Source organism: Condylura cristata, unplaced genomic scaffold (genome assembly GCF_000260355.1).
Source record: "Condylura cristata isolate star-nosed mole 26May11 unplaced genomic scaffold, ConCri1.0 scaffold00013, whole genome shotgun sequence".
Taxonomy (NCBI): domain Eukaryota; kingdom Metazoa; phylum Chordata; class Mammalia; order Eulipotyphla; family Talpidae; genus Condylura; species Condylura cristata.
The window spans coordinates 38,438,785-38,452,528 of NW_004567114.1; the positions used below are offsets into that span (position 1 = coordinate 38,438,785).

A 13,744-nucleotide genomic window follows, 5' to 3' on the forward strand; every position below is an offset into this window, starting at 1 on the left:
ACAGGATGGGGTGCAGCTCGTGATCAGCGAGGAACAGTGTGGGGAGGAACCCACGTGCCCGGGTGGGTGTGCATGGCCCGGTCTGTAGACATCAGTGCTGGCGTGATCATTAACTTGCTGCCCCTAGAATTCAGCAGTGAGCTGGCCATGTGTTCTTTGTATTTGGGAACTCTGCAATGACTGCTGTAGCAGTGAGGTGACCTCATGTGTCGCTTTAGAGTTTTCACTACTTCAGTGTGTCTTGGTTCTATTTTTCCTTTCCTTGAGCTGAATCCCACAATTACTCTAAAAATGTGGTTATACTGCTTCTCTGTTTTCTTTAGGGTACCAGAACATCTTGTGAAGAGCATAACTTGGCAGACACTGCAAGCTGTAAATTTTTGCCATAAACACAATGTAAGTCTCTTGATCTCCCCTGAAAAATCAAAAGGCTGCCTTTGAGCTGGGGTGCAGCCTTTCTTCAAAGCTTATATAATTTTTCATGCACATCTTCTTAAGCCTAGTTGGGGTGCGTAGAGGCTAAAAATACCCACCCGGCGATTCCTTCTTGTAATGTTGCATGAAGGTGCATTTTTGTGATTTTAACAAGTAGCCATATGTTTATATTGAATAGAAGCTACTCAGATTTAAAATAGACATCCCTTTCACTCATGTCAGTATCGGTCTGATGCCCTCAAAAATCTGAAATTGGGGAGGGGAGCCCTTGGTGACTTGTGCCTACTCAGTTGCAGGAGGTAGAGTCCCAGGAGGGCCAAGGCCGGAAGGAAGGAGCCAAGTGGGAGCCTCTGACACTTCTGGCCACAGAGAGGCCTGGTGGAGGCTCAGCAGACTGTGTCTAGCCCATGTGACGCCACAGGTGCTGGGGAGACAGGCTCCCTCCAGTGTAACACTGCCCACCTCTGCATGTAAAAACCAGATTCTATTTCCAGAGCTTCATTTTGGCCACCAGGGCAGGCTGCCATCCCAGTGAAGGCAGGGTCCACTTAGCTGATAGAGCTGAATCCCCTTCCTCCAGCTGTACCACAGGATTTTTCCTGAAGGTGCCTTCTCAGAAAGAGAAAACGAGGCTTCTCCTTCCTTAGCTGAAGGTTCTAATCCTTGCCAAGAGCCATGTAAACTGGAAGGTCGGGGAGGAGGTGGACACTGTACGTTGTTGTTGACCATGGGTGAAGATTGTCACTTTCCTGACAGCAAGTTTTAGGATGGAGCAAGGTTTATTTTTGGATCAGGAAAGACAAAATCAAGGCCCTGCTGGAGAGATCAGAGCCACTCAAGACAAATATAATGCATACCACAGTTCCCTGGAAAACCCCAGAGGCTCTGCTTGAAAACATGTGCTGTGGGGGGAGGGCGTAGAAACTCGTAAAGAATTCCCAGAACAAAATGGGGGCACATTCCTGCTTACAAAGTTCTTTGACCATCTGGCATCATGAGATTCAGGGGTGTACCTAATTATAGTGATATGTGAAGTGATCTTGGAGGCATTTGCTTTTGAAAACCAGATAGATTATAGTAAAATAATCCAGAAAGAAATAGTATCTTTCCCAGTTTTTCCAGAATAATAAGTACCCATGAGGAAAGAGGGACACTGATTTCACTCCCTATAGGTCTGTGGGTCTGCTGGAGTAACAACCAGCCCCAAGAGGAGCCTCTGCTTTCTCTCCAAATTCTGTTCAATAGAAAATCAAGAATACCCCAGGGCTTTAGCTGAAGCCAAGCAGAGCCTTTCAGATTGAGGAAAAATCCAGTGTTATTCTCTAGAGAGAAGACAAGCTCGGGAGACGGGAAGATTATGAAGAACCCTGGAAAACAGTGTTTTGACCCAACTGTTGTTTTTATGTAATTCTTAATTAGGTCGTTGATTTGTTCTTTGTCAAGAACATGATTATTTAATAGGAAAATCACGTAAATATTCCTAAACCTTCTCACTAAGATCACCCTGTTAAACAAGGTCCACCTTGGTTTGGAAACCACAGGTGATTAGAGTCCAACCTCAGGCATGGGGCGGCACCCCATGCAGCAGAGGCAGCTCTGAGAAGACTTGTGTGTGTGGGACAGAGCTGACATCTAGCGACTCTCCCTGGAGGGTGAGCACAGCCTCCTGTTGTTTATCTTATCGGGACAAATGTCGGAGCTGGAAGGGAGGTCTCTTGGCAAGCTCCGGTTCCCGCCTTCTCTCCCCTCCTTATCTCAGTGGGCCCAGGGCTTGTCCTGTTTACCCGGCGGGCGGGGCGGGCGGTGCTCTGTTCTGTCAGACAACTGCATTATGGCTCTGCTTAAGCCCCAACTTCAGCTCCCAAGACCGTGCTGCAGCCTCATCCAGAGCCTTGTAGCGCTGAACAGAGCCTTGTAGGTTGCCAGGTACAGGACTCCTCACTAACTGTGGAGTCAGATAAGGAATCCTGCTGGCATGGAACACACACTAAAGAAATTACTCCTTGCTTATCTGAAATTCAGATTTAACTGGGTTGTCCTGCATTTTTATTTGTTAAACATGACTACTGTACTCTCATTTTCCCTTTCATCCTGTCTGTCTTTTGGGGCCCTTCTGGAATTTGGATGATTCGGGCTATGATAAGTATGGTACTAGATTTATTTTAAGCTGCGGCAACAGCTTATTATCCAAAAGGTCTGTGTAAGGTTCAGATTGTTTCACAAATATTTGCTGAATATTAATGTGTTTTGATGATCTTCTATATTATTGTTTCTGTTTAATAATCTGTGTGTGTTTGGTTTTGCGATTAGTGTATACATAGAGATGTGAAGCCAGAAAATATCCTCATCACAAAACACTCAGTGATTAAGCTTTGTGACTTTGGATTTGCTCGGCTTTTGAGTGAGTATTGACATTTTCTTAACTATGAAAGATGAAAAGATTCTTTATATGATAAAGGATCATATAAAGCAGCCACCTTCTGCTGTGCCATAGAAAGATAGCTCTTCTATATTTAGGGCATAAGCTTGATATAAGTCACAGTTTTGTAGTATTGAAAGATGTAGGCACATACAGTGGTTTTCAAATGTATGCTGTGTATAGTGCCACAGTAAAATGGTTCTTTAAAAGTATGCTGCTCTCCTGCTTCCTACCATTTTTTGCTAAAATAATTTTTTTCAGAAGTAATATTTTAGAAGAGTGGTTTTCAACTTTGGTTGCAGATTAGAATCATCTAGGGAACTGTATGCTATAAAAACTTCTGACACTCCCAAGCCCCTCTCACCAGGGTGTTTAGCTTTTGGACTGAATTGGGGCCCAAACATCTGTAATTTAACAAATACTATATTGCAAGTATTTGGAAGTAATTTTAATGTGCGACCAGTATTGCAGCTCTCAGTATTGAGAATCACTGATTCAGTAGAGCCACAGGATAGGGCCCAAGCTTGACTTGTCTGGTCTTCCCCTGCCAGTTGTGATCCAGGCTTCCACTGCTTTCTCTGTTTTCCATGTCCCGTCTCTGCCAGCTGGCCCAAGTGACTACTACACAGACTACGTGGCTACCAGGTGGTACCGCTCCCCTGAGCTTCTGGTCGGGGACACACAGTATGGCCCTCCAGTAGATGTTTGGGCAATTGGCTGTGTCTTTGCTGAGTTGCTCTCAGGGTTGCCTCTGTGGCCAGGAAAATCAGACGTGGATCAGCTCTATCTGATTAGGAGAACTTTGGGTAAGTAGTCTTTGTTGGGAAGCTGGATAGTTTTACTTATGTCAGTGCAAGGCAGAGCCACGGTCCTAGTCTCATCTGAATGTTCGCATGACTCCATGAAAGGTGTCCACATTTGCTTTAATGAAAAGAATAAACATTTCTGAATAGGTACTAATGGCCAAAAAAAGATACCAGATTTTCTCTTCAGCATAGTTTGAATCAAATCAGATTAAATAATGATCATAGTAACAATAGGGACTAACTTTTCTACAAGGGCATAACAGTTTTAAAAAATCCTATTATGTTTTATTTTATATCCTATGATGTGCTAATGCACTCTTTGGATGCCCTTGACTTCATCCTACCAGACTAGTTTGGATTATTCAGATATAAGGGCTCCCCACCATCCATCAGGAGGGCATTTCTGTTGGGTATGATTGTTTAGGCTATTTTAGTTTCTAGAAGCGCTCAAAAAATTCTGTATAAATGGTATTAGTGGTAGTAATGTTCCTGGACCCCAAAACATAACCTACCAACTCATACATTCCCTCTACCAAGTAGAAACATTCTAGTTTTTGGTAATGGAAGTTGTCTAAGTCAACCTTCCAGGTGTCAGGAAAAAAGACTGATTCTTCCAACATCACTCTTCTTGTCTTGCTTTCCTATCCCAAAGAGAAGGAAGGAGAGAGAAACAGATGAAGAGATCTACCAGTATGAATTGCCATCTTCAACAGTCAGGGACTTTAGCTCCCCCTCCCTGAGTATCTCAATTTAAAGTGAGCACTTTCTCCTATAAATTCTTATAGCACCTTTTCATCTCCAGTGCCTCATCTTGTGCTTTTCTCTTCCAAAAGATACTGTGAGCTGCCTGAAATTGAGAGCACGTCTTTTATTTCCATTTATCTTCCACTAATGTCTGCACGTTATAGACAGTAAATATTTGTTAATGGCTTTTCTTGAGTGACAGGTAGGGCACCTTGGCATCCTGCCAGAGCACCTAACTGCCTTCTGCTATGTTTCCCATGGTGATTTTAGATGCGGGTGAGAGATCAAGTTCCAAAACAAGCAGTACATTTTATTGATGGTTCCTTGACACTCTGGGGTAGGAACTCCAGCCAGGCCCAATGGCAGCATTTCTGGAGCCCTGTTGGGGAGGGTTTTTCTAACTCTTCTCTGGGAAGTGGGCCTGGAAGTACCCTCTGAGTAGCTCCTTATAGTCTTTGAACAAAGCTACTCTTCAAGTGTATCATCCCTAGAATTTTAGGTGGGAATGATTTTAATTCATTTGGCTAAGATATGGGATGGGTGAAGTACATATAGTCCTCCAGAATATAAATATGCTTTTATTATTGCTTATAGACAGTAAATAAAGTGGGATTTCCAAGTGATTGCTGGTTGTCAAGATGAAAACAGGTGGTTCCAACTTGGAAATGTATTGTCTTTGGCTGGAAGATCTTTCATGATTTCCCATCTTCCCTCCTTCCTTTATCTCTCCCACCCTCTCTCCTCTTTCTATTCTTTCCTTCTTCAAATATTGAGTTCCTGCTATGTGGTAGTCCCTGTTCCAAGTGCTAGGTGAATGCTTTCATCTTGACCGTCAGGAGTCCTCTAGCCTTCAGTTTCTGGGCCCCCTCTGTGCTTTTGCAGTTTGCCTACTGCCAGTTTCATGCAGGACCTGCAGAGCTGCCTGAATGCCTCTCCTCTGACTGGCAGACAAAACTTCAGCCTTCTAGGCATGGGCACAGACACCAGAGATGGGGGCAAACCATAGATCAGTACTTGCTAACTTGACCTCACTTTCTTCTTGTCCAAAGGAGACCTCATTCCTAGGCACCAGCAAGTATTTAGCACAAATCAATACTTCAGTGGGGTAAAAATTCCAGACCCTGAAGACATGGTGAGTAGCCTACTTTGGGAAGAGCCCTGTATGTCAGGGCTGTGAGTCTTTAGGTGGCGATCTTTCTGTTTACATGGGAAGTTGCAGGCTAACTAGGTTTTGTCAGTTAGTCACTGCCCAAGCTATTGCTCACTCTGCACTAGATGGTCAGTCTAAGAGTGGTAAAGAAAATTGCAGCAAATTGGCTAGTAAGCCCGTGGCTTCATTGCCAACTTAAAGCCTGCTGGTAGCAGAGTGTAGCCAGCATGCTGCAGAGGAATGGAGAGCTGCCTGGCCTAACTTCCCCTGTCCAACATCATTTTTAGTTCATAAGCTAGTAGTTCAAGTCTTAGGCGAAAACCCATCTAGGAAAATCCAGCAGTGTGCAAATCCCTTTTCTGCTGCGCTCAGAACATGGGAGAAAGCAGCAATGAATTTGACTGGTCAGCTTCACTCCCGTGCCTCTCCTCTGTGGCCAATGTGGGACAAACACTCATTCTTAAAAACTGAAAAATTAAAAAATATGCACACTCCCTACCCACTTTCAAGAATTTGTCCCAATGAAACCATTAGACAATTAGACCATTAGACTGAGGACATAAAGATGTAGCATTCTTTAATAGGAATAATTTCCTTTAGTGTTCCATCAGTAGGGGATTAAATAAATGATGGTACATCCTTATAATAGAAATACCTGTATAGTCGGTAATTAATTTGTATGTATTCACCTGAAGAAAAGTCTACACATTATTGCTAAATGACAGTTTTTATAGATATATGTAACTTACATAATTGTAATAAAAATAAAAATATACACATGTACATATATAAGTACAAAATAATGACAGCCTCTAGAAAATCATGCAGAGTTTTTTACACTTGTGAAATAAATGGCTGAAAGACATATATCAAAATATTAACAATGGATTTTCTCTTCTTTATGGTTTTTTATGTCTTTAATAATTAATGTCTTCTAAACAGTCAGTATTATAACCAAAAGTATTTCAGAACACAAGTTTGTGGAATCCTGAAATGTACTGTCAAGGAAGTTACTTTCAAATAGATACCAATCCTCCGATAGATGGGTCCAGATGGAAGTTCCATCAAGTTCCGTCTGAGCCTCCTGTTCCCTCAGCCTCTTGGCTTTTCCTGCAACAGAGGCTTCCACTTTCCGCTTCCCCCCAGCCTGCCCTCCGCAGCACTAGCCATAGGAAAAGTGGGTCCTGCTGAATGGTGCTGAGACAAAGAGGCAGGAGTGACACCTGGCATATGGAAGGTGACCCAGCTGCTCCCTGTGACCTGGAAGGTCCCAGTTCCACACAAAAATCCCCTTAGTGATTTCCTGTTCGCCTTTCTACCAGTGAAGCCTCAGAAACAACCAGGTTTCATAGATGTAAAAAACTCCCATGGTTTCTCAGAGGTTGTCCTACAGGGGATTTCCTGTTGACAGAAACACAGGAAGAAAGCCATGTGGGGGCTGCCTTGGTGAACATCTGTGTCCTTGTCCCTCTGCTGGTCATTTGCAACCCTGCAGGAGGCGGCCTGCTGGCTGCTGGGGCTGGAAAACCTGCTGAGCAGGCAGGATGGGCCAACCTGTGTCCCTGTGTAAGGCTACTGCTGAGGCAGCAGAACCCAGTGGCAGCAGTGCTGTGGCCATTCCCAGCAGGGCTCCGATTCAACACACAGAAATAGCAAGGGACTTATCTCAGCTATGGAGAAAAATGCTCTCAAGGACTGATACAAACCTGCCATAGGATTATTTTTCCTGATCTTAGGAAACTCCAAAACTGAGGCCCTTTTATCAGAGATTAGTTAAGTGTACTCTGGGGAAGTGGCTCCTGGGGCGTGGCGTCCAGTCCCAAATAACTTGGTGCTCTTGTACGTGGCACGTCACCCGAGACTGTTAGAGGCGCTGGCCAGCTGCTCCGTCCTCCAGCCCACACACACCATATTTTGACATGCAGTGCACTTGCTCATTTAAGTCAGTTTGGCTGGCTCCTACTTCCTTAGCTTTCTCCTCAAGTATGCTTTGTGTCAGTGGTACATCTTTCAACTGGCCTGTCTGATTGCTGGACTTTTGGCCACTTTATAGGGTTAAGACTGATTGGCTCCATCATGTTAATTGTAGCAAAATACCTCAGAAAGCCAAAGAGAGACTGATGACTGTCTGCAGGAAGGTTCTTTATAAATAGTGTGATGACCAGGGAAACATCACTCTCTTGTGGGAGGAGACAAGTGTTTATTCTAGAAAAACAAGAAACATCTGTTCACCTGTAGAGAAGAAGTGCTATTCTGAATTTATACAAATGTCAACAAATGTAATAACTAGAAACATTTTATATAAATGCCGATATAAATACCAAAAATTGCTCAAAGAAAAGGAACACTCTATAAATTGAGGCAGAATAAAAGAAAAACAATAACTGCTTTCATTAGCATTCCCTAATCATTTTCATTAGTATTCCCTATTAATTTTCTACTTGCATCAGTAATGAAGGGAGTGGTTAAGAAGAAACTTTAGAAAAGCAATTTGGAGGTTGGGAAAGGAGCTTGTGAAACAGACATAGGAGGTTGTTTCAGGTGGGAGGTGGGGTGCGCAGAGGGTGGAGAAGGCAAGAGGGATGCCAGGAAGATGATTCTCTTGCTCAAAAGAAAGTTAATCTCAGGCAACCTAATATTTGAATATCCTATAAATACAACCCCCTTTTCTGTCTTTCTTTTTTTTAAAACAGGAACCACTTGAATTAAAATTTCCAAACATCTCTTTTCCTGCCTTGGGGCTCCTAAAGGTAAAACCAGGACTTCTAACAGACCAGAAAGTACATAGCAGCTGTCACCACTGGGGAATCTGATTTATGTCAATCCATGAATTGAAAAGTGCTCCTTTTAGTGTTCTTTTTGTACTTTGAAAAGTATAAATATTTCCAGTTTTTAAAATGGGTCACATTCTATTACAGTGAAAACAGCTGTTTTTCATTTTAAATAAACCTAACATTATATTTGAAATCTAAATTTCACAAACTAGAAATTTCAGAGGGGTAGTATTTTACAAGAAAAAATTCTTTTCTTCAAAAAATGTGTAGCCATAGATCCTCTTAAGTAGCCAACTCCCTAGTGTTTTAAAAATAGGTTTTGATTTTTAAAAAGATGTATTTATTCACGCATACAAGAACTGGGGTACAGGCCAGAGGTGCAGGAGGTGAGAGGATTAACCAGAGACAAAGTGGGGAGCAGAACAAGCAGGTCTGATGAAATACACTGCTGAGGGGAGCAGTGGGAGAGACAGGGAAGGTCTGTTGTGTCATATGGGTCACCTCTCTGGCCAGGGATCGAATTCATGCTGCAGTGGCTGAGGACTGCTTAACAGTGCTGAGACTTAACCTACTGCACACCAGGGAGGCCCTAGGTTTTTATTTTAAATTTGATTTTTATGTTTTCAGAAATATATAGCATTGTGTAAAAAGAAGAACATATGTTAATTGGAAGCTATAGTCAATGTTCTGTCTACCTCAAAAGGTATATAATATATTTATAAATTGACAGCATTCCTTGAAGGATGTAATTGTAAGATTTTATCTATCCAAGGCCTTCCCTGGTGGCACAATGGGTTAAAGCACAGTAATATGAAACTATCTGCAACCACTACAGCATGAGTTCAATCCCTCTCAGGGAGGTGACCCACATGGTGTGACAGACCCCTCTTGATCTGCTTGCTGCTCCTCTTAGCAGTATATCTGCCTATACTGCTCCCCACTATGTATCTGGTGAATCCTCTCACCCCCTGGACCTCTGGTGTGTACCCCAGTTCTTATATGCATAAATAAATAAATCTTTTTTTAAAATGGTTTAATTTATCCAACTATAAGCCCTATGGTCTACTTAATGGCAAAACAAATAGTTACAAATGATGTAACATAAAAGCATGAATATTATGCTTCCCTTTTCTACACATACGTATGTTCATAATACATAGACTATTTCTGGAATAATATACTAAAAACAAAACAAAAAAGTGGCTAATTCTATAAGAGGTGGGGGTGGAAGAATTAGGACTTAGCTGTATTCTGTGTGCATTTTATTTTTAACCATATATAGGTATTATTTTTTTCAGTAAACTAATTTTTACAAAGTATGTCTAAAGAGCCAAACTGTTTAAGTGGATTACTCCAGTTGGACACTGATGTGAACTAAAAAAGCATGTATGATTTCCTCAGGGCAGAGTTCTAACTACCTTGTACCTACAGAACAAGTAGGAGAAAATGATTGTTACTGTTTCTAGAAGCTATTTATTTATTACAGGATTACACATTTAGGAATGATTATGGGAGAAACTAAAATCATGATTCCTGTGTTTTTCCACACTTTTTCCCCCTCTTGGCTCTAGTTGAAGACTTTAACCTTTCAAAGAAAGGTTAAGAAAAAGAATGACAGTAATAAGCTAATACAACTTTAAAGAAGTAAAAAAGGGCAACTTTCAATTTTTAGGGCTGTCTCCACATGAATCCTGCTGAGAGAATGACTTGTGAACAGCTGTTGCAGCATTCATACTTTCACAGCATCAGAGAAATTGGGGACTTGGCAAAAGAGCACAACAAACCAACAAGGAAGACCCTGAGACCAAGCCGAAAGCACCTACCTGGGGTAAAAACGGAGCCCTGTTTGCCAAAACAGCCAAGGCTACATTCAGCAGATCTCATACCTCCCACCCGGCACAGACTGCATCTGTACTTCACGTTGCAGTTGTGGCTTGCAACTCAGTACTGTCATTCCAAAACTAAATGGGCGGCATGTGATCTGATCCATCAGTCAGGGCCCCAAAAAAGTCTTCCATCTTTCTGAATCTCACAGGTCTCCTGAGTCCCCTGCTGCCACTCACTGACCAGTTTAGGGTGTGCATAAGCACAAGTCTCAGCCAGGTTTATGAGCGTGAGACTAACTGAGCACACTTCTTGTGCTTTGGAAAGTGAAATCAGATTTTTCCTAGGCAGTTCGCTGTCATGTTTACCTTAAGTGTTGGCTGACATTCCAGGTTTATCCAAAAAGGGATTCATCAGAATTATCTAGGCTAACTACAGTGATGAGTACTTTCAGGGACCACAGAACAGTACACGTGACCAAAGAATGGCATCCACACTGCACACTGTGGAGCCTGTGAAGAACCATGATGGGTGTAAAACAGCAAAATGGGCTTAAGTATCGATTCTTAAGCCAAAAGCTATAATAATTTAGAATAGATTATACTTGTAACCACAACTAAGGTGTGCTGGCTGTTCTGGTTACTTCTGGATCTGTGAGGTACCACTTAAACTACCATTATCTTGTCTTAAGTCTCCCTTCGCAGCCTCTACTGCCCAGCACACTGGTTAATGTGTAAAATTTAGTGGAAAGGAGAATAGATAGGTCCATTAGGAACAGCTACCCCATGGACTCGAGAGCACTAAAACAGGCCAGCACATTGGAATTAAGAATGCTTTTATGTTGGTCCTTGTCAGTTAGGAACCAGATAGCACAACAAGCTGAAATAGATTTTCCCCACAGAGATGCCTGCCCCCTAGTTTGCTGTGTTACTTTGAGTGAAGGGTCATGATGGAAATCTTTCTACTTGAAAGAAAAGAGGTGCCCTGCGAATTGATGTATACTTTTTATAGGTCTTGAAAGGATTTTGCAGTTTAGTTTAAAAGAACTAAAAAGTACCTGTTTTTCATATATGTTTTTCTAGGATCATATAGAACACAAAAAGCGTGTGTTCTCATTTTTATTTGACATTGAGAATAAATCCAAGCATTTTCTGACAGCACAAAGAAGCAATTTTGCCTTTTTAACTAAAGAGTAAGAAGGCATTGACTTACATAATCCCTAAGGGTTCAGTAGGCTCTTAACTCCTGTGAATCTATATTCCTCCCAATGTTAATATACAGAGCTTTCCTTCTTTTTTAAACTTTCTCATGATGTGCACCTGCTTTTCAAAATAAAGTAAACCTTTAAAAGGAAAAGCAAAGACCCACTTTAAACATCTGCTCTCTGAAGTGAAACACTCCTTTGCACAGGGAGTGTTTCTGTGCTGAAGAAGTTCCTTACTGACTTCTTTTGTACTCTGTTATCAACAATCAAAAAAGTGAATAGCAACAAATGTAATGATGTGCTTTGTATTTTCAGCTGCAGTACCTACCTCAGTTGGCCAGCAGCAGCATCCTTCCAGCTTTGGACACTAAGAAGTACTACTGTAATCCCAAGAAACTTCACTATCGCTTTCCAAACATTTAAGGATCTTAGAGATTGATGATAAGAAAGGGAACTCATTGATAATTTGGAGAAAATAAAACATATATAGTTGTTTGAGAACAATCACAACATTGAATACCATCAGGGGAAAACATTAAGTAACTAACTCACTGGGAGGCCCCTTGGCATGATGTGAAGGAAAATTCCAGATGCGGTCTTCTTGCTCCATGGAGGTGTACAGACAGCAGAAAGACTACTTGGATTTTCATTTACATTTTTGTTGTATCTAAGTGACTTACCTTATGGACTAAATATTAATTGTATCTCCTGTCCATACCTTTGGCAAAATTAAAAATGTAACAAAAGATGAATACTTCAATTTTACTATATGCAACAAGTGAAAAATGGATTATGAAATGCCCACATGTATTTCCTTAGATGCTTGCCTTGAATCCTATCTCCTGTCTTTTTAAGATTGTCTCAGCATCCTATTCAAGGAGTTTCCATTCTTAAAATCAAAATTTTAAAAATTCCATTTCATGCTTATTCTCTTTTGATTTTTATATTTTGAATTTTTTTTTGAATTTTTGAGTTCCAAATATTTAAAATTATATGGATTTTCATAAACTACTACTAACGTGTACAATTCTATAGTGATATATTTATAGACAATTTTTTTTTAAGATTTATTTATTTTTTCACACAGAACTGGGGTACAGGCCAGATGCGAAGAGTGAGAGGCTTCACCAGAGACAAAGCGGGGAGCAGAACAGGCAGATCAAGGAAGTGCACTGCTGAGGGGAGCAGCGGGCCAGTCAGGAGAGGTCTGCTGAGCCATGTGGATCTCCTCCCGGGCAGGCGGGAATCAAACTCATGTGGAAGTGGCTTAAGCTTCCCAGCGCTGCTCCTTAACCCACTGTGCCACCAGGGAGGGCCATTATAGACAATTTTTACATATATTTCCATCTTATCTTTAGTAAAGGGGAGTATCTTAGTCATTTTCACAGGCTAGATGGATTTACTATAATCCATTACATTTGCTCTTGTACACAATGGCTGGAACTTGATGACTAGGGGATAGAACAAGATCTACAGGCTTCACAGGAACTGAGCTTGTGAGCGTCACAGTAATTAGCACTTTTATGCTCTCCAGCTCAGCCTCAGACTTGGAGGCAGACCTATAGGCAGGACTATACATAGTGATGTGAATTTTGGGAAACTGCTCGAGCTTTTACTTGGGTAATGCAAGACATTAGATTGCAAAACTGATGTTTTCCCTGAAATGTCTTTTTATCTTTTTATACTGTATGTATGTATGTGTATATATGTTCACACAGATGCGTATGTGTGTAGCTATATCCTATCCAAACAAGTAATCAGTAACAACTAATAGAAAGCAGTCTAAAACGATATTGAGGATTCCTAGCATTAGACAGTGATACTTAAAATAACATAATTATCTTTGATTTGGCCTATTTTTTATTTAAGCATTTTTTTTATCCTTGTCCTCTGAACACGTTAATATGAAGTTCTTGTCCCCTGAACACAGGTTAATATGAAGTTCATGCCTGTTTCTAATGGTTCAACATCATTTTTGATTAATGTGCTGCTTCTGTTTCCTAATAGCTCTCAGCAATGGTTTTTGAAGTATCTTACTGTATCTTCAAACATTTCTTCTTCACTCTGTTTAATGCACTATATAACAAAGATTTTCTTCATGAGAGCATCTGATGAATTCATTGACTGTTGACTAATCCCCAAATTCTTCATCTTCTCAATAATTTGGGCTGTCAATTTAATGACGTCTGAGGGCAACCCAATGTTTGCATAGAGCTGACAGTGAGCTAAATCAATATTCCCAGTGTTAGCTAACTCTTGTTATACAACCTTGATTTGAATGACAAGGAAGGATGTCCAACTTCTGTGAATAGTTTACAGTGTGTTGTTTTTTCCTTGATTCAAAACAATGCACTTGACAGAGGCAGATGACTATATTTCATCAAAGTG

General features: G+C 41.2%; 1 protein-coding gene across 1 annotated transcript in view; it reads left to right on the forward strand.

The window, feature by feature from the left end:
• The window catches only part of CDKL1 (cyclin-dependent kinase-like 1 (CDC2-related kinase)), a 45,206-nt gene extending 32,941 nt beyond the window's left edge, over positions 1-12,265 (forward strand). Inside the window, exons 4-10 of the mRNA XM_012724419.1 lie at positions 324-396; positions 2,746-2,836; positions 3,460-3,660; positions 5,454-5,536; positions 8,248-8,304; positions 10,001-10,156; positions 11,672-12,265. Coding sequence (XP_012579873.1) covers positions 324-396; positions 2,746-2,836; positions 3,460-3,660; positions 5,454-5,536; positions 8,248-8,304; positions 10,001-10,156; positions 11,672-11,779 — 769 coding nt within the window. The 3' untranslated portion in view covers positions 11,780-12,265. The remainder of the gene's footprint in view (positions 1-323; positions 397-2,745; positions 2,837-3,459; positions 3,661-5,453; positions 5,537-8,247; positions 8,305-10,000; positions 10,157-11,671) is intronic.
• Positions 12,266-13,744: the final 1,479 nt, after the last annotated feature.